This window comes from Callithrix jacchus, chromosome 16 (genome assembly GCF_049354715.1).
Source record: "Callithrix jacchus isolate 240 chromosome 16, calJac240_pri, whole genome shotgun sequence".
Classification (NCBI taxonomy): Eukaryota; Metazoa; Chordata; class Mammalia; order Primates; family Cebidae; genus Callithrix; species Callithrix jacchus.
Genome location: NC_133517.1, coordinates 67,455,763 through 67,474,088, shown reverse-complemented (window position 1 = coordinate 67,474,088; position 18,326 = coordinate 67,455,763). Strand labels below are relative to the sequence as shown.

Here is an 18,326-nt window from a genome sequence, read left to right as displayed (position 1 = left end):
TCTTGAATTTCCACGTGTTGTGGGAGGGAACTGAATCATGGGGGCAGGGCTTTCTCATGCTGTTCTCATGACAGTCTCATGAGATCCGATGGTCATTATAAGCGGGAGTTTTCCTGCAAAAGCTCTCCTGTCTGCCACCAAGTGAGACATGCCTTTCACCTTCTGCCATGATTGTGTGGCCTCCCCAGCCACATGGAACTAAGTCACTTAAACCTCTTTTGTAAGGTGCCATCTTGCATATGTCTATATCATCAGGGTGAAAATAGACTAAGACACTGGCTGAGTCCATGCCTACCCCCAAAATCCTTCACTCCAAGGACAGACATGAGAACTAGACAGTTAGCAGAGACGACGCCTGCTTGCGCTCTTTGGCTATCTGAATGGCGAGTACTGGAGCTAAGGCTGAGTCATCTTCTGGCTGCAGAGCTGCCCCCTTAGACCACACTGCAGCCCTCTGCCTCAATCACACTAGACGCTCAGATAAACCTACTCTCGGAACCAGTGGAGGGAGAGGAAAATCCTCCTGGAAAGGGCCAGATAGTAAATATATTTTCACTTTTGAGGGCCATATGGTCTTTGTCACAATTCTGCTGCTGTTGTGCAAAAGTCTCGAAAAATAATGTGTCAACAAATGAGGCGAGTTTCCAATAAAATTTTATTTATGAACACTAAAATTTGAATTTCATATGCTTTTCTCATGCCACAAAATATTATTCATTTTATTCAACCTTTTTAAAAACCATTTTTAACTTACAAGCTGTACAAAAACAGATGGTGGATGAACTGGCCTACAGACCGGTTTGCTAGCCCCTGGGCTAAAGAGATTTGTCCACTTATTCTTCAACATGCAGAGCGTGAGCTGTGTGAACTGCACGGGCCACAGCAATATTACTGCATCCATTCCAGCTGCGTCATTACTTTTGATTTGTGTTCATTCAGTCCACCGAAGCATTCACTTGGCACCTCTTCAAATCTGGGTACTGTGCAAGAGCCTTCCTTGGGACACTGAAGGAAAAAAATCAGACACGGCCCTTCTCTCAAGTTCACAGACTCTCTCCAGCATCCAGATACTACAGCTCTCATAGAATCAGAAAACACAGCCACAAGCGCAGTAAGTATCGGAGATGTTTTACGAGATACATGTGTCAGATTCTTAAGGCTGCTGTACCAAAATACCACAAACTGCATGGCTTAAAACAACACATTTATTCCCTCACAATCCTGGAGGTCAGAAGTCTGAAAACAAGATATTGGTAGGGTCGGTTCCTTCTCAAGACTGAGGGAGAATCTGTGACCTGCTTCTTTCCTAGCTTCTAGTGACTTCCTCCAATTCTTAGGGTTCTTTGGCTCACAGATGCATTGCTCTAATCTCTGCCTCCATCTTCATGTGGCCTTCAGCTCTGTGTCTATTTCCCCTTCTTTTCTCTTATAAGAGCTTGTCATTGAATTTAGGGCCCACCCACTATAGGTTGATCTCATTTCCAGATCCTCAATTTCATCTGCAAAACTCTTTTTCCAAATAAGGTCACATGTGCAGGTTCCCAGTCAATGTATCTCCTGGGGGCCTCTATTCAACCCATTACACTATTCTTAGAAAATGCCTAGAAGGACATGGCCAATGCCATCCACAAGACTTCATGAAGGAGGTAACAGAAGCTAACCCTTCAAAGAGGAAAGCTGGTGTTCATTAGACGGTCACAAGAGGGGGAAGGGAATCAGATTCAAGGACCAGCCAGACCACAGTTAAGGAAGGGACATCGCATGGAACGATTTGTGAACAGCAAGCAGTCGGGCCTGGCTGGAGAACAGGGTGTGAAGAGGGGGAGGGCCAGAGATCAGCAGGAATGTGATCTTGAGAAGCTGCGTGTGTCATGATCTGGCTCTAGTAATCTAGAAGGGTTTGATGGAAGCCTCTGTGATTCTCTTCCATGGTGAACCCCTTTAATTGTCTTATACCTCAGATATTCCTAAATATTTAAAATCTGGCATGGCTGAACAGGACAACCTTTAAGCAGTTTCTTCCAACCATGAGATTTAGATTTCATGACTTAGGTTTTATGATCTTAAACTAAAAACATGTTAGTTTTCTACCACTACCGAGATCATGTCCTCGGTTTTCTCCTGGAAAGTCCCTCTTACAGTCATTCTCTTCCTGGGATTAAAGGGCTATTCTGCCTTCATGTTGCTACCCGCTCTCCTGGAAACTGAGAGTCAAGCAAGGTGTGATTTTCCTTCCATCACTACATCCATACAAGAGGAAATCAGGAATAAAAGTCCAGTTAATGAAAAGATTACTGGTCTTAATATACTTAGCAAAATTTTTTAAGCAATTAAAATTATATACATAGACAATGATCAAAATTCTGCTGAAAAGACCCGGCTCTCCCCTAAAAGAAGAGAAAATCATGTATATATGCATTCCATATAAACATACATGGGGAAAACTTTAGAGGCCTAAAAACAAAACATCAGTAAACCAAGCCACACTTAGAAAAATGAAAGCTGATTTTTATTTTATCATCAACAGCCATTCTTTAGACATGAACATGCATACGTAATATTCTACGCACACATCACAGTTTTGAACGTTAGTTAATAAAGGTTAAACACACAACATACATCCTTACAAAAAAAGTCAAAATGCAAACTTAAAACTTTAAACAAAAGTATTACTAATTTAAAAAAAGTTTGTGTTGGGTACCATTTGTACAACACGGTTAATTTAAACATTTTCATTTTGGTTGCACATGAAAAAGGCGGCAGTAGAAAATAAAGTCATTGAGGGTTTTTAAATAGCAGAATAGGCAGTCTCGCCATGCAGGAGAAGCAATATTAAATATTAGTTTCAAAAAAAATCCACATTTAAAAATATTTAGTTCAAGTCACAGAATTTTTCTCAGTAGAGATCCCAATGCAATGCATAATTAGCTGCCTTAGATGGCCTGTGTGAAAGGATGATATCCCTTCAGAGTGTAACTTTACTGATTTTGGCACAGAAAAGAAGTCTTAAGAACAAGAACATGATTAAAAAAGAGGGAAGAGGAACAGAGGAAAGAAATAAAAGCAAGAATAAATGAGATCGTAATTGCAATCACTAAAAAACTGTGCATTCTCGGTCATTGCAGAACACTGTCCTCTGCCTGCAGCAGGTGCTCACTCCGGAACTGTTATTGCAGCATGGATTTAATCTGCTTGGAGGTAGTCTCATCATTCAAATGTTTTGTTGTGTACCTAAAACGGGAAAAGAAAAAAAGACCAATTTTAGGAAATTTATAAAAGAATCGGCGTCGTGTTCCCTAATTATGACAGGATGAGGAATTGGTCTCAGCAAAATTCACAGAATTAGGGCTTCTCATTGCAGCTCTGACCCTGTTCGGGTTCCGCACAGCCTGTCATCCTCACCACCGTTCTAACTGAATAGCCAGTAGCTATTTAACTTAGTTACAGCAACTTTGCTGAAATGATTGCTTAAGCTCTCAAGTAAACAATTAGCTGTAACTTCTCACTCAGAAGAAAATGCGGTTCTATCCCAGAGGCTGGCAAATTACAGCCTATGGGCCATCCAATCCACCAACTTTTGTGTGGGCTGTGCTCTTCTTTTTTTTTTTTTACATTTGGATGAGTAGGGGGCAAAGGAAGACAAAAAGAAGAAAAAGTAACATTTCATGTATTATTGTGGAGATTATGTGAAATTCAAATTTCAGTGCTTACATATAAAAGTGTTATTGAAACACGCCATGTTGCTTCATTTATGTACCATCTATGCTTAACTTCTTGCTATGGTGGCAGAGGTGAGGAGCTATGACGGAAACCACGTGGCCCACAAAGCCTTTAACATCTGCTTACTCTCTGGCCCTTTACAGAAAGGGTCTTAATACAGAGTCTGTATTTATGACACCACAATTACTACAGCTATCATATCTCTAAAATGTCTCAATTCTCCAAGTGCCCTATTTCCAGGCATGTCTTTTGCTACATGCACGCAAATCCAACATAAGAATCCAAAAAAGGAATCACTAAGAGTGATTATTGTAAGATTCACGACAGTATTCCCTTAAATAGTAAAAATCCACTAGGCAAGCCTACTATGTATGTCTCAGGCACTCTTCTGGAAGCTTACAACCAGCAGACAGAGAAAGACAATGATACACTAATATTAGTGATGGGATAAAGCCTAGCAGCAAAGGAGGGAAGTATAACAGAACGAGGCTACACAGAGACAGGGAAAGACCATCTCACACGAACACCCTGAGATCATACATAGGAGGAGGTTTGGAGAGTATTTTAAGTGCAATGAAAACCAGTGGAGCATATTAAGCAGGAGATGGATGTGATCCCACTTAAGTTTTATCATTCTGGCCGGTGAGGGTGAGCTGTGGGGAATAGAAGGAGCGACAGGGAGGCATTAAATAAGGGGCTGTTACCGAGCACCAAGTGTGAGATGATCGGATGTCAAGGCTTGCACCAGATTACAGCAGCAGTGAAGACAGGTGTCAGTGTGTGAGTGCGGGCTGTATTTTGGAGATAATCCAGATAGACTGATTAATTTGGTTCACAAGATTTCCACATATAATCTAAAGGACTAGATCTTTTTTCTAGAGACAAGGCCTGGCTATATTACCCAGGCTGGACTTCAATTCCAGGGCTCAAGCAATCCTCCTGGCCTTGAGCCCCCAAGTCGCTGGGATGACAGTGTGTGCCACCATGCCCAGCCAGGACTCCATCATTCTCAGGAGGTACACACAGATCACTTTTCTGTATTTAAGAAATTTAAACCCAATTCCTATTAGGTTCATTGCACATCAATTTAAAAACTGAAGAATGCTTAAAAGGTACCTGATACGCTGTCTACAATGTTACTGAGAAGTCACCCTCAACTGTTCTCATGTTTTTGAACAGGTATCAGAATGTCTGGCACATAATTGGTGCTCAATAAATATTTGTGGAAGGAAGACAAAGTAGACGGCCAGATTGGAAAGAAAAAAAATCCATAAAGGAATATTTACATTCAATGCTAAGTGATGACACAAGGATTTAACCTTTGTGTTCTCTTTATGTAAAGTATACGCAATGACACAAAATCCTACAGATGCCTAAGGTTCTCAAAATCTGTTTCTTCATTTGTTTCTCCCTGACTTCTTTATACAACCAGATAGTGGAAAGAGCCAAGTAATGTGCACAGTAAAATTTCTACTGCAGAGGAGGTAAAGGTAACACTCCTCAGCAATGTACTGTGCTATTCAAAGAATGCTAAGTGTTTTCCTCTCTACCCAGGACGCAAGTTCTTGCTCCTTCTGTGGGATGTGATCTTAGCTTCCTTCGTTGCACAAAGCCCATGCAGAGCACAGTGCATCACCAGACTCATTTATCAAGAAAAGGCCAATATCTAATATATATGAAAACAAAACAGGAAGATATATGGCATTATTTTCCTTTGTGCACAAAAACAAAAGTTTTTTTCCAAGTGCATGACTTTTCTACCAAAGAAAAACAATTTTTACCTTTACTCTTAAATTTAACAAAGAAGAAAATTATCTACTAGTGAACCTGAACACCCAGCTCTACCTCTTTCTTTCCCTCTTATGATTAAATGTATTTGGTTCCATTTTTCCACCTGTAAAATGGACATATGGCTTGATGCTTTCTCTTAGTAGCACATAAAATTCTATCTGAATAATTACTACAGAAAACCATTCAAAACAAACATATAAATACATACGCAATTATTCTCTCATTTAAAGTCTTTTGGTCATTAATTCTCCAAAAGGTAAGTTCTATTCTGTGGAGGTGTGTAACACTTGTGTAGTACTTTGGGGTTACAAAATGCTTTCTAAACATTTGCTCTCGGTAAAACATACTAAAGGCTAGATGGCTTTACTTTAAGCACTGTTTTTCAAAGTATCAGCATTACCTACATCAGCTCGGGTGTTTAAAAGGAAAGTGCCCCAAGTCAGACTAGTTTCCATTATCTATTATATTAGGAAAGAAAATGTTCCTAACGGACAGGTGACTCTGCCTCTGTGGCACTTTCCTTCCCTCCCCTCTCCCTCGAACACAGATTACTGTGTGGGACCATCTTTCACTCGCCATCACAGCCCTCTTCTGCTTTCACTCCAAGGAAAAGGAAACAGAACTATGCTTAAAGAAAAAAGCAGATTCTGTGTTAGGCATACTCCCTTTAAGCTGAAGAAAGAATCCTAAAACCTCCTAGACCTCAATTACCTCTAAGTTTTTAAAAAAGATTTCCTGCTGCTTGCTGGCTTCAAACAGCCTGACCAATCAGAAAGACAGAGGCTTGAGAGAAAAATCAGGCTAAGACACAGGGAATATTCAGAAAGAAACCAAGGAAGAAAGACTGGGTATCATTAAATATTGGTAAAACCGCTGAAGTATGCATTGTAAAAACCCCAAGAATACAGAATTATAAAAAATAGGCTTGTGGTTTAAACAGTTTGACATGATAAGAATTTTTTATTATGCTCCTTAATCTTGCTGATGGGTCACAGATCCCCTTTACTCAGGCAGTAACTGCTTAGACAACACTTCTCATAACCTTTTAAAACCTATTTTTAAAATTTTTTCCTAAGTCATTTGACAGTTCCACGTAGCTGAAATGATACAGCCTACATTTTATGAAGTAAATGTCATTAAATACTTCTGTGTTCATATAATTTTTGTGTTTAAACCCAAAATAATCAAGTAACGGGACATCATCTTTTATGTCATATGAATACTACCATTTGAATCTCTGTAGTCAAAAAATCTCTGTAGTCATGTAGTTATGAAGAACTGAGATTTTCATTTAAAAATGTTCTAGTAGCTGGGCACAGAGGCTCACACCTGTAATGCCAGCACTTTGGGAGGCCAAGGTGGGTGGATCACTTGAGGTCAGGAGTTTGAGACCAGCCTGGCCAACATGGTGAAATGCCATCTTTACTAAAAATACAAAATACAGGCACACGCCTGTAATCCCAGCTACTTGGGAGGCTGAGGCAGGAGAATCACTTGAATCTGGGAGACGGAAGTTACAATTAGTGAAGATTGTGCCACTTTACTCTAGCCTGGGTGACAGAGTGAGACTCTGCCTCTAAACAAATAAAGTTCTAGCATTTAAAGAAGCTTTAGTAACTAAATTAAGTAAAACTAAGCTATGAAAAGACATAAAGTAATGGCTGTTTAATTTTTATTACAAGAAATACACAAAAATAATAGAACACAAGTCTGAACACAAATGTAATTACATTAAGAGGAAAGAGCCAGTTACAAGACACTTTGTACGGTATCAATTTGTAAAAACATGACTGCTACATAGAGCTATTATTAGCTACATGTGTAAAGAAACAACTTGAAGGCTATCTGCTGATAGTGGTTTATCTCAAAATGGTGAAATTACATTATTTCTTTTTACTTATATTTTATGTCTTCTGAATTGCATTTATAATTAGCATATATTACTTTTATTAAAAAAACAAGCAATCCTTGTTTCAAGAGAAGCAACAAGTAAAAGCCAAAATCTTCAACCAGAAAATGAAGCTGGTATTGTCATGTATACACACACATTCCTCATTGTAAGATACAGGAACCAGTATTTGGAAGCAAGATGACCAATAAGCAAAATAAGATCTTCTTATTTCTAGCTTGATCATTTGTTTTTATGTCCTAATCGTACTTAATGCATTTTCTTTACATAAACATAAACCAAACATTTTCCTTACAGATTTTTTCTATACATAGGTACACATACATATACACACCTGAGAGCATTTAGAAGACCTTCTACACTATTAGGAGGTTGGTCCTTAAGAACTTTGATACAACCTTTCATCTAAGGAAGAAAACAGAAAAGGTCAAACAGCCATTTTTTTCATGTAACATTCCTTTTCAAAATAGTAAAATAAATCAAGACCACAACTATGGAACCCAAGAGATTACATACTGTGTCAAATTAATTATTCTTAGAACAGAAAAACACCAACGTAACTGTTACTATTCTCTTAGTGAAACAAACTTTTTCAGAACAAAATTAGCCAAACTGAAAGTACCACACATGCAATGAAAAACCAGGGGTTTGCTAAGGGAAGACTTCCTACAGAAGGTGCTGAGTGGCAATTTAAAGGACAGAATGAATATGCTAGTACGGAAAAGAGGAGCCTGCAGGCAGAAAAACCCCATGGCATAAAGTATCACACAGAGGACAGACAGGAATTTTTCAGGGCTGGAACTGGAGGTACAGAGAAGTTGAAAGCCAGGATGAGTCATATGGAACTGTTAGGCCTGGCAGCAGGGGCCTCTTATAGGTTATTTTAAAAGGTAATGACCTGATGACGATGGTATTTAAGATGTATTAGCCTGGTTACTGTGAAAAAGCATGGTATAGCAGAAGCACAGGCTTTAGAAGCCAGAGAGATGTGGGTTCTACCATTCTCTCGCAATTTTTTTCTTTGAGAAGGAGTCTCGCTCTGTCGTCCAGGCTGGAGTGCAATGGCATGATCTCGGTTCACTGTAACCTCTGTCTCCTGGGTTCAAGCGATTCTCTCACCTCAGCCTCCCAAGTAGCTGGGACTATAGACCTGTGCCACCACACCCAGCTAATTTTTGTAGTTTTTTTTAGTAGACATGAAGTTTCACCATGTTGGACAGACTGGTCTTGAATTCCTGACCTCAGGTGATCCGCCCACCTCAGCTTCCCAAAATGCTGGGATTACCGGCATGAGCCACCGCGCCCAGCCTACCAGCAAAGCAATTCTATTACTGAATCTCCTAAACTTTAGTTGCCCTGTCAGTAAAGGGGAGATGACACTTAACATCCTAAGAGTATTTTCAGAGTCAGAAGAGAGAAAAAATGTAAATTCCTGGGCCATGGCAACCATACAGTAAATATTAACTAATTTCTCTTTACATAGAAAGTGTGGCTAGCAATCAGTAATCGAGATCCAAAATGCTAAGATATGAAAGGGAAACAAGAAGACAATTCTCATCAAACATTAATGAACTAGACATGAGAGGATGGGGAAAGAAAATACAAAGTAGACAAATTAGCAGTGGCTCACGAGGTCAAGAGATCGAGACCATCCTGGTGAACAAGGTGAAACCCCGTCTCTATTAAAAATACAAAAATTAGCTGGGCATGGTGGTGCACGCCTGTAGTCCCACCTACTCGGGAGGCTGAGGCAGGAGAATTGCTTGAACCCAGGAGGCGGAGGTTGCGGTGAGCCGAGATCGTGCCATTGCACTCCAGTCTGGGTAACAACAGCGAAACTCCGTCTCAAAAAAAAAAAAAGAAAACTATTTCTAATACAAACTTTTACAGAGAGAAGAAAAGTAGAAACCCAACTACATTCATAAATTATTATGACTGGGTAGGGGAGGGAAAATATGTAAAGTTTTCATCTTTTTCCACTGGAGCACCACTACTGGCTGTCTTTTAAATTTTAAGACAGGGTCTCTCTCCATCACCCAGACTGAATGCAGCGGTGTGATCGTGGCTCACTGCAGGCTCAAGGGCTCAAGGGATCCTTCCACTTCAGCCTCCCAACATAGCTGTAACTACTACTGTGTGCTACCACACCTGCCTAATTTTTTCTCTTTTTTTGTAGAAATGGGGGGTCTCACTATGCTGCCCAGGCTGGTTTTAGACTCCTGGGCTCAACTGATCCTCCCACGTCAGCCTGCCAAAGTGCTTTGGCTACAGGCACGAGCCAGCATGCCCGGCAGCACTACTGACTTTTTATATGCATTTTGAAATAAACATTTTTATCTGAAATGGCCTTTGGCCAAAGGAATTAAAGGCCATGATTCAAACTTATATCTAATTATGTATTTATATTGCCAAATATGTAGTAGGAGCCTTCCAGAAGGTACTCAACAGACAATGCAGTCACATCCTTCAATCATTCTACTCCACCTGAACACAGGCCACAGAAAATATAGCACGAGGACAGAGGAGAAGAAAGCCACCACTTCTCAAACTATAAATCTGAGTTTTATGACAGTTCAGCTTGCTGGCTCTTCTAAAGGCCTATGGTTTTCATGGAGAAACTTGTTTGAAATGATTTATATAAAACAATAAATAACTTACATCAATTTTGGAAGTTTTAGCAAATGCTCCCACTGGATGTACGTGGTCATAGAGTATTATGACGCCCACCATTACCCTCAAGCAGAATGACACTGTCTCTTCATTTGTAAATCTGCTTCTGTATTCCCTGAAGGGTAGATAAGATATGCATGGAAGAAGTGCATTACGAAATTCTTTAAAAAAACAAACCAAAAAAAACCTCTTCTAAAATATTTTATTCAAATTTCTATCAATTAGTTTAATGCAGTAAGTTCACAAGTAGCTACACTGATACCTTCAAATCTTATGTCTGTTTTCCTTTCCACATCAACCCCCTGAAAGAGATACAAAATTCTTTAATGAGCCGATGCAACTTTCAGCTGATGCTGATTGCCCCTTTGGTCTCTAAAAAGGGATACTAATGTTATACCCCTTACTCCACAGTGAGATCCCTAGAGAGATGAGAAGGTGGTGAGTGGAACAGTCACCACCCATGTATTCTGGTTTCTATAATATTTGCACCAACATTAGTGTGTTACTCTGCTGCTTGACTAATAGCAACAATTTTAGAGAAGTCAAAGTAGTCCCTAAGTAAAAGGTTGGGAATGGGTGCTATGTAAAGGCTGTTACTACTTTTGAAAAAAAAAAAAAAATCACTAGCTTAATAGAGCAAGCAGGTTTGCTATTTAGGGGCTAACTTAATCTAAACACATTTTTAGTATTACTGGATTTCGATTTTACTAAAACTCAATCACATTCTTCTCTCATTTGAGAAAAAGAAAATTAAACTTTTATCTACATATAGAAGGCAGTAGTGTATCAGAGCAGAAAGAGTACAGAACCAGGATAGAGACATCCAAGCATGTGGACTGTGTGTCCCTTCATTTGCCAGGACCTCACTCCCTGAAACTGGGGGCGGGGGAGGAAGAGGATTATGAGGATAGCTGCCTTCCTGTTTCCTAAGGCTTTCCAATGAGACGATGTACCGTATAGTGCTTTGGATCATGGTTTATGTGGTCCTTCATTGACCAAAACGTCATTATGCAGCACATGACTGTATTTATTCTAGAATCCAGGAGGGAATCTTTCTGCCTGCTAACAGGAAAAAATCCAGCCAGGACACACTGTGTCATACATCATAAATGCTTCAGAGAGGAGAGAGAAAAAGAGGAGAATTCAGGTTTGTGTTGAAAAAGAAAGAGTGACAACTAATAATTGAGAGAAAAACAGAAGAATAATTCCAGCCCTTTGGCAAAAGAGTAAGATTATTCTCTAAATATGGAAAAAGAATGTTTATGGGTAAGTATAACCAAGGAGCTTTAAAGGTCTTCTCCTACATCCCAGCCACAAAAAAGCCACTACATTTCTGTCTGAGAAGAGAACTAAGAGTTTAAGTCAGTCTGACTGGTCTGAGGTACCTGAAGACCAACTCTATTTTATACTTAACCAGAAGTTACATTAAGTGGCCAAATTATTTTTAAGTTTGTTCATACATTAATATTCAATATTTGGAATATACTTACTTTCCACCTTCCAGATAAAACATGTTCATATATGAACATGTTCTGAAATATCAGTCATCTCAACAGCACTGTTAGAGTGAAAAAGTTCAGCTGATACTCACGGTGTTTCCAGCATGACTCTGCATACACTAGCCATGGTGCTTAAACAATCTGTGGTATTTTCTATTGGTAAATTTTTATTCTGTAGAAGTACATGAAGAACAAAAAATGTAAAAGTAACAAACAGTTATTACTTAAGCATAATTCAAAAAAACAGTTATTACTTAGCATAATACGAAAACTTAGCAACTTTAAAACCTGGTTCCTACTTCTAATTTCCTAAATAATGCACTAGACCCTAAGCACCTGTTCCAAGCACTGGAGATACAGCTATGAGCAAGACAGCGAGGACAGTACTCTTCTGAAAGGCTCTTGCATTCTAGCTGTGTAAGAACAACTCCAACAATGTAGACAGGGGTCAAAGGTGTAGAGTTTTTTAGGCTATGCAATAGTTGGATTTTATCCTAAGAGTACTAGGAAGTCACTGGGAACATTTTATGTGGAGGACGGAGGGAAAACGGTTTGTTTTAAGATTACTTGGCTGCTCTATGGAGAAAGGACTATATTGGGGCAAGAGTGGAAGAAATAAGAATGGTCAGGACATGAGGGCAGTAATCCAGAAGAGAAGTCTGATGAGGCTGGTAGCAAGAAAATAGTAAGTTTTCAGATTCATGATGTATTAATATTTTGGAGGGAAAGCCAACAGGATTGTTTGATGGAATACATGTATGGAGGAATTGAAGATGACATAACTTGTAGGTTTTCGCCTGCACTGGTACTATTGAAAGAGAAAAAAAATAAAAGAAAGGGCAGGGTTGCAAAAGGCAACCGAGTTTGGTTTGGCCGTGCTATCAGCTATCACTGAGAAAGAAGTTGACCATCCCTCCAGAGACACTGCAAATAGGTGGACAGGTGTGCACACGTGGGCCTCGGAAAAAAGTCAGGACTCAACACATACATGTGGGAGTCTGTTGGCTTCAAGATGGTATTTAACGTCTTGGGCTTGCTGAGTTCACGTCTGCAACAGGGGGATGGGTGACAACACAAAGAATACCTGCCTAGGCAATGCTTACCTCTGATACAAATTTTGTTGTGGCATCACTCAACGTTTTCAGCATTGGAGTTGCCTCTGCATAAAACAAAGACATTCGATTTGCCAATTCATTATTTACTTCGTTTTCTCCTTCTGCCTGTAGGGAAAGTAAAAGCACCTGATGTTAGTTCACAAATTATTACATATAATAACAATGATAAAAGAACCGACAGGGTGCCTGCCTCAATTACATTTTCGACCCTCATGTATACATAATACTGAAATACTCTTTAAAAAAAATGACTATAAATGATCTGAAGCACTTTTTAATAAAAAAAAAGATTAACCTCTTCAAAAATATTTTAAATGACATTAAGGAATTAAATAAAACTTTAATGAACTGTCTACTATATACAAGGGATTCTAAATGTTATGGAGGACAGAAAAGTGATTATAAACGTGTACCCTGTCCTCCATTATGAACCGTAAGTACTCATACAACAACATCCACGGTAAGATTCTAACAGGTGATGACAGAAAAAGGGAGTCGGAGGAACGTTAAGTTGGACTAGAAGAAACTAAGGAGGACTCATAGAAGAAGAGTGAGGCTTCTGCAGGGGATACTGGGCAAGTAAACAAGGTATTCCAATCTGGCAGGGGAAAGAGCATGTTTTCAAATGACTCCCTAGAGAGTAATTCAGCACATTCAGTAGCATAATAAGGGGCAGCAATCAATGCAAAATACAGGCTGGGGTCAGACTGCCGAGTGCTTTAAATGCTAGCTTAAGTTCTTATTTTTATTCTGTGTAGAATGGGGAGCCATTTAGAGTATCTGATAGAAGGAATGACAACTAAGCCGATTTCCTCAAGAAAATTAACTGATGATAGTGGGTGGACTGTACCGAAATGGAAAAAGACCTATAGGTCAGAAAGTGAGTTATGCTGTGTAGAATGACTGCCAGAAAGAGTGAGAATTAGGCTCTCTATTGGAATAGCAGGAGGGGGAGATGAAAAGAAGGATGGAGAAGACATTTCAGAGACATTTCAGTTGAAAACAAGTGGCTTTTACCTGATTAGGCTTTTACCTAATTATTGAGGGTAGAACTAAATACCCTATAAAGGGAGAACTAAGATGACTAATGTCTTTGGCCTTAAGTGATGGCAAGGATAGCCAGAGTATAGGATTGGCTGTTTTGCTTTTATCTTATTTTACATGGTGGGTATGAAAAAGACAGATGTTAAGGTCAGTCTCACACCAGGAACTGGTCTATGCAAAATCAAATTGATGCAAATAACAGATGTTTCATGAAGAGGAATCTTTTCCTCCAACTCAGTGCCTTAGTGCAAGCACCTCCTAAAATATTTTTTCAAGATAAAAGAAAATAAATGATTGTCTTTGATATATGTATTTTTAAATCTCTTATGACACTTGTCACTTCTTACACAGTTACAGTATTTCTCTATTAAACTATCTACTTGAAACAAGGGTTGATGTTTGAAAATTTTCAGGCCATTTATCACCATGAAGGTTCTCGGAACACATAGAGAACAATTTAATATTTTCTTCCGCGCTGGTTTTACTTAAGGTATTTAGTTCCTTGGAGGTAGAAAAGTACTAAACACCTTAAGAGGAGGATGGTAAGAAGCTACCAGACCTATAGAAGCCAGAAGAGATGCTGTACTAGCCAAGGAGCAGACACAAGCCATTTTCTCAAACAGCCACGGCAGGCACAGGTGTGCTGATAGGCCATGCCCTCAATATCCCCTCTTGTCAGCATTAACCATTAATTTCTTGGAGAAAAACTGACTTGGGTTCAAGATTTCTCTCCAAGAAATTAACCCACATCAATTTCTCTACGAGACTCTTCCATTCTAAGAATATGGAGACAAAAAACTCCTAACCATGAATTCACAAAATTTCTGTACAGTTAAAAAGCATACACCGAGAAATTTTATCAGTATTAATGTCATACAGAAAAGCAATTTTGTTGAAGTAGTTGTGGGAATTGAAGAGACTGTGAAGAAAAACAGGTAAACACCATATGGTTTGTTACAGTTTGCTCTTTCCTCTTACCGCTGTGGCTGCCCGTAATTACTAACTTTACTGCTAGCTTTAACACTCTCTGAACGAACAAATAAAAGAATAAAATGAACAGAATGAGCGTTAAGTGTTATTCTCATCATCCCCCTAATTCAAAGCATTAACTTACCGGTACATTGTTAATCCTCATACGGCTCAATGTTCTTCTGTAATAGCTGAAATCATTCTGTATCGCAGGATTTGTCATCTGAAGAAGACATTTGTGAAGAAAAATGTGTTATGAACTAAATGCTAACGTAAAAAATTAAGTGAAAAATCTTTAGTTTTAACTAGTAAAAAACATTCCCTAATTTATACTATCATTTTAAGAACTAGAACTGGTATAATCCAAGATGGCTTGTAACTGTATTCAGTCCTTACTGAACATATAAAACAAAAGACTGTTTTTCAGTCACAGGGAGTATATCTTCCTGGTGTAATTTCAGGTAATATACCAAAAGATTTTTTATAAAATAAACAAAACCAAAAAGGACTATTTAGGCCCTGATTTTTAGTTATTACAATTAAAGTATGTAGATATGGTAAACAGAGCAATCTTCAGACTAGAATTTTACATACAAATCTGACTGTAATACAATCATAAAATGTTGAAGTTTGAATCCAGCTCTTCCATTTTGTAGACAGGGTACCAGGGACCCTGAAGAATCAAAGGACCTGCCCAGTGTCCCATGACTGGGGTTACTGTGGCAGAGTGTGAACTGGAACTCAGGTCTCTTGCTATGAGACCTAGTGCTTATTCCTTTACATTCACTCTTTCTAACAACAAAGTATTTATAGTTCCAAACACTATTAACAATGACAGAGATAAAAAGAACAAAGAAGAAAGAGAGAAAGGAGGAAGGGGAAAATAAGACATTTTAGCAACATTTTCATGTAAAACAATGTTGAAAATGGGGGGCGGGTGAGCAGAAAAGAAAAAATATTAGAAAAGAAGCTCAAGATTTCGTTTCAGAGACAATTTTTAAACAAAGTTAAATGAAGACTGCTAAAGCGGGTGGATCACTTGAGATCAGGAGTTCAAGATCAGTCTGGCCAATATGGAGAACCCCCGTCTCTAATAAAATAAAACGTTAGCTGGGCGTGGTGGCGCATGCCTGTAATCCCAGCTACTCGGAGGTTGAGGAGGAAAAATCGCTTGAACCCAGGAGACAGAGACTGCAGTAACCCGAGACCATGCCACTGCACTCCAGCCTGGGTGACAGAGCAAGACTCCATCTCCAAAAAATATTAAAAGATTGAGACTGAATACTCAATAATTTGGTCTTTGCCATATATCAAAAGACCAGTCATAATTCCTAAATCCAGTTTCCCATTTTAATTAAGGTCTATAGTCATTATTTAAATACATTTTAACAAGGTTTCCCGGCTCTTCCTCCTAGTACTCACTAAAAGATTCATGCTTTTCGTAACAATCAGGGCCAATAGATAATTCTACCTTGAGTTCATCAAACCGGAGTGTGAAATGAAGAATTTCTGCAAACTGTTTAGCAAGAGCCTGCTCTCGCTCTAGATGCTGGGTGGGAGAATACGGGGTACTTGTTAAGGCTCCCAGAAGACCTCTTAATGCTGCTTCTAAAGAAAAAAATTGATAAGAACATTAAGTTGTTTGTATCTGTGTGATATTTATTAAAAAGTGAACAATTCATAAATATTAATTCCCAGAAAAGTTCTCTTTAAAAAACAGATGATCTACATATAATCAAAACTAATTAAGAAGTGTAAATGTTGCCACTGCTAATGTACTGCATGCATTTTGAATACTGTTTAACAGAATAAAAACCTTAAAGGGACTAATTCAAGGGTTTACAATTCTGTAAACCCAGATTGAAAACAGTGCGGAAGTGAATTTGAATTAAACACCAGGATCAAAGGGCAAATTTTATACTGCTTTTATCATTTCACATGGTGTGGAATTAGGTTTTATGAAATGGTAATTATTACCTACAACTGAGTAACTTCTTCAGTGGCACTGTGTCCACACTGCCTGTATATGCCTATGAATCAATTACCAATTTGTCATACTTTGAATATGTTATTTATTCATAAACACGAACTGTTTTCCTTCAGCTACTAAAGAGAACAGAATATGTATTTCAATAAGTTTCTTGTCTTAGAACTTAGTGTTTCAAGACTACAATATAAATATTCTAATTCATTACATGAGCAAAATGGTCCCTTTGAAATAAGTGCTACTTACGGAATGCCAGACTAATAAATACTGTGTTTGATAATGGAAATACTAATATTTCACTTCAAAAAGCCACAGAAGTCAAACTAATTCAGTTACAGATCACAGAACTGGAAAATAATGCGAGATTCTGGTCAGAGAAAATAAGAGCTTACAGAGTTAAATTATGATCTGATGTTAAAAGTGTCAGATTAATAAACAAATATTAATGACTAATTTAAAATTTGATGTCAGGTAATTAGCCCATAACTTAAATGATTTTCACTATCAACTATGACATGGTCACGGCAGATGGATCAAATGAGTTTCAAAGAGCTTAGAGCCCAAAGTTATAGCTAGTACATGCCAGGTATTTCTGATTCCAAAGCCCTATTCTTTCTACCACAATAAACTGATCTGAAATAAAGCAACATTGTACGTAGCCTTCTGTAACCTCATAAGACATTACTGATTAAAAACAATAGTAGGCATTTCTTATGTGTCTGTTACATACCAGGTACTGAACTAGATAATTCACCGACATAGTTTCTCATCCATACAATTACTCCAAATGACAGCTATTATCCTTTTTTTTTTTTTTCCAGTAAGTCAGAAAATATATTGACTGGCTACCCTGTGTCAAGCACTGGGAAATGGATGTAGACAGACATGCTCCCTGTGCCTATATGGAGCCTTATTATACAGAGAAAAGACAGACAAATGACTACAGTTGTGATATGTGCTGAAAAGAAATACACAGTACAGTGTAAAGGTCTAACAATAAGACCTCACCTAATGGAAGGCCCAGGAAAAGATTTCCCTGAGTAAGTGACTCGTGGACTGAGACTGAGGTATATAGCAAGGATGAACACAAGGTTGCAGACAGAAAGGCAGGGAGCCAGACCCTGGACTGACAAGAGCATGACATACTTGAGGAACTGCAAGACCACCAATGTAGATGGAATACAGAGGGCGAGGAGGAGGATAACCAGAACTAAGATAATATACACATAATTTGTGTACCACATTAAGTAGTCTGGCCTTGGCATCCTAACCTCCCTGGAGAAATCATTTAAGCAGAGGGGTGGCATTATCAGAAGCATTTTAAAACGCTACTTCATTTGCAGTGTGGAGCATGGATTGTAAGGGTATGGATAGTGTACTGAGGTATAACGGTGGATGTGAAGAAGATCAATTAAAAGTCAAACATTTTGGGTTTTTAAAAAATGGTTTACTTCTCCCAAGATTCATTCCATCTGTTGGCGTTAAGTGGAAAACAAAGTAAGAAAGATACAGAACAAAAAAAAAAAAAATTGTTTACAAAGTATTATTATAGTCTGTTAAAGAAAAAAAGAAAACTGCATTTGCCTAGACTTTATCAAGTCTCAGGGTTAATTTCAGCATCC

The 18,326-nt window shown here is 38.5% G+C and overlaps 1 protein-coding gene across 50 annotated transcripts in view; it reads right to left on the bottom strand.

The window, feature by feature from the left end:
* Positions 1–636: 636 nt before the first annotated feature.
* CYRIB (CYFIP related Rac1 interactor B) overlaps positions 637–18,326 on the bottom strand; it is a 201,422-nt gene continuing 183,732 nt past the window's right edge. For all 50 annotated transcript variants that reach the window (XM_078353186.1, XM_078353184.1, XM_054246690.2 and 47 more), the window contains 7 exons: positions 16,189–16,325; positions 14,863–14,940; positions 12,693–12,809; positions 11,682–11,761; positions 10,079–10,205; positions 7,755–7,825; positions 637–3,231 (listed from right to left, as the gene is read on the bottom strand). In XM_078353186.1, coding sequence (XP_078209312.1) covers positions 3,168–3,231; positions 7,755–7,825; positions 10,079–10,205; positions 11,682–11,761; positions 12,693–12,809; positions 14,863–14,940; positions 16,189–16,325 — 674 coding nt within the window. In that variant the 3' untranslated portion in view covers positions 637–3,167. The remainder of the gene's footprint in view (positions 3,232–7,754; positions 7,826–10,078; positions 10,206–11,681; positions 11,762–12,692; positions 12,810–14,862; positions 14,941–16,188; positions 16,326–18,326) is intronic.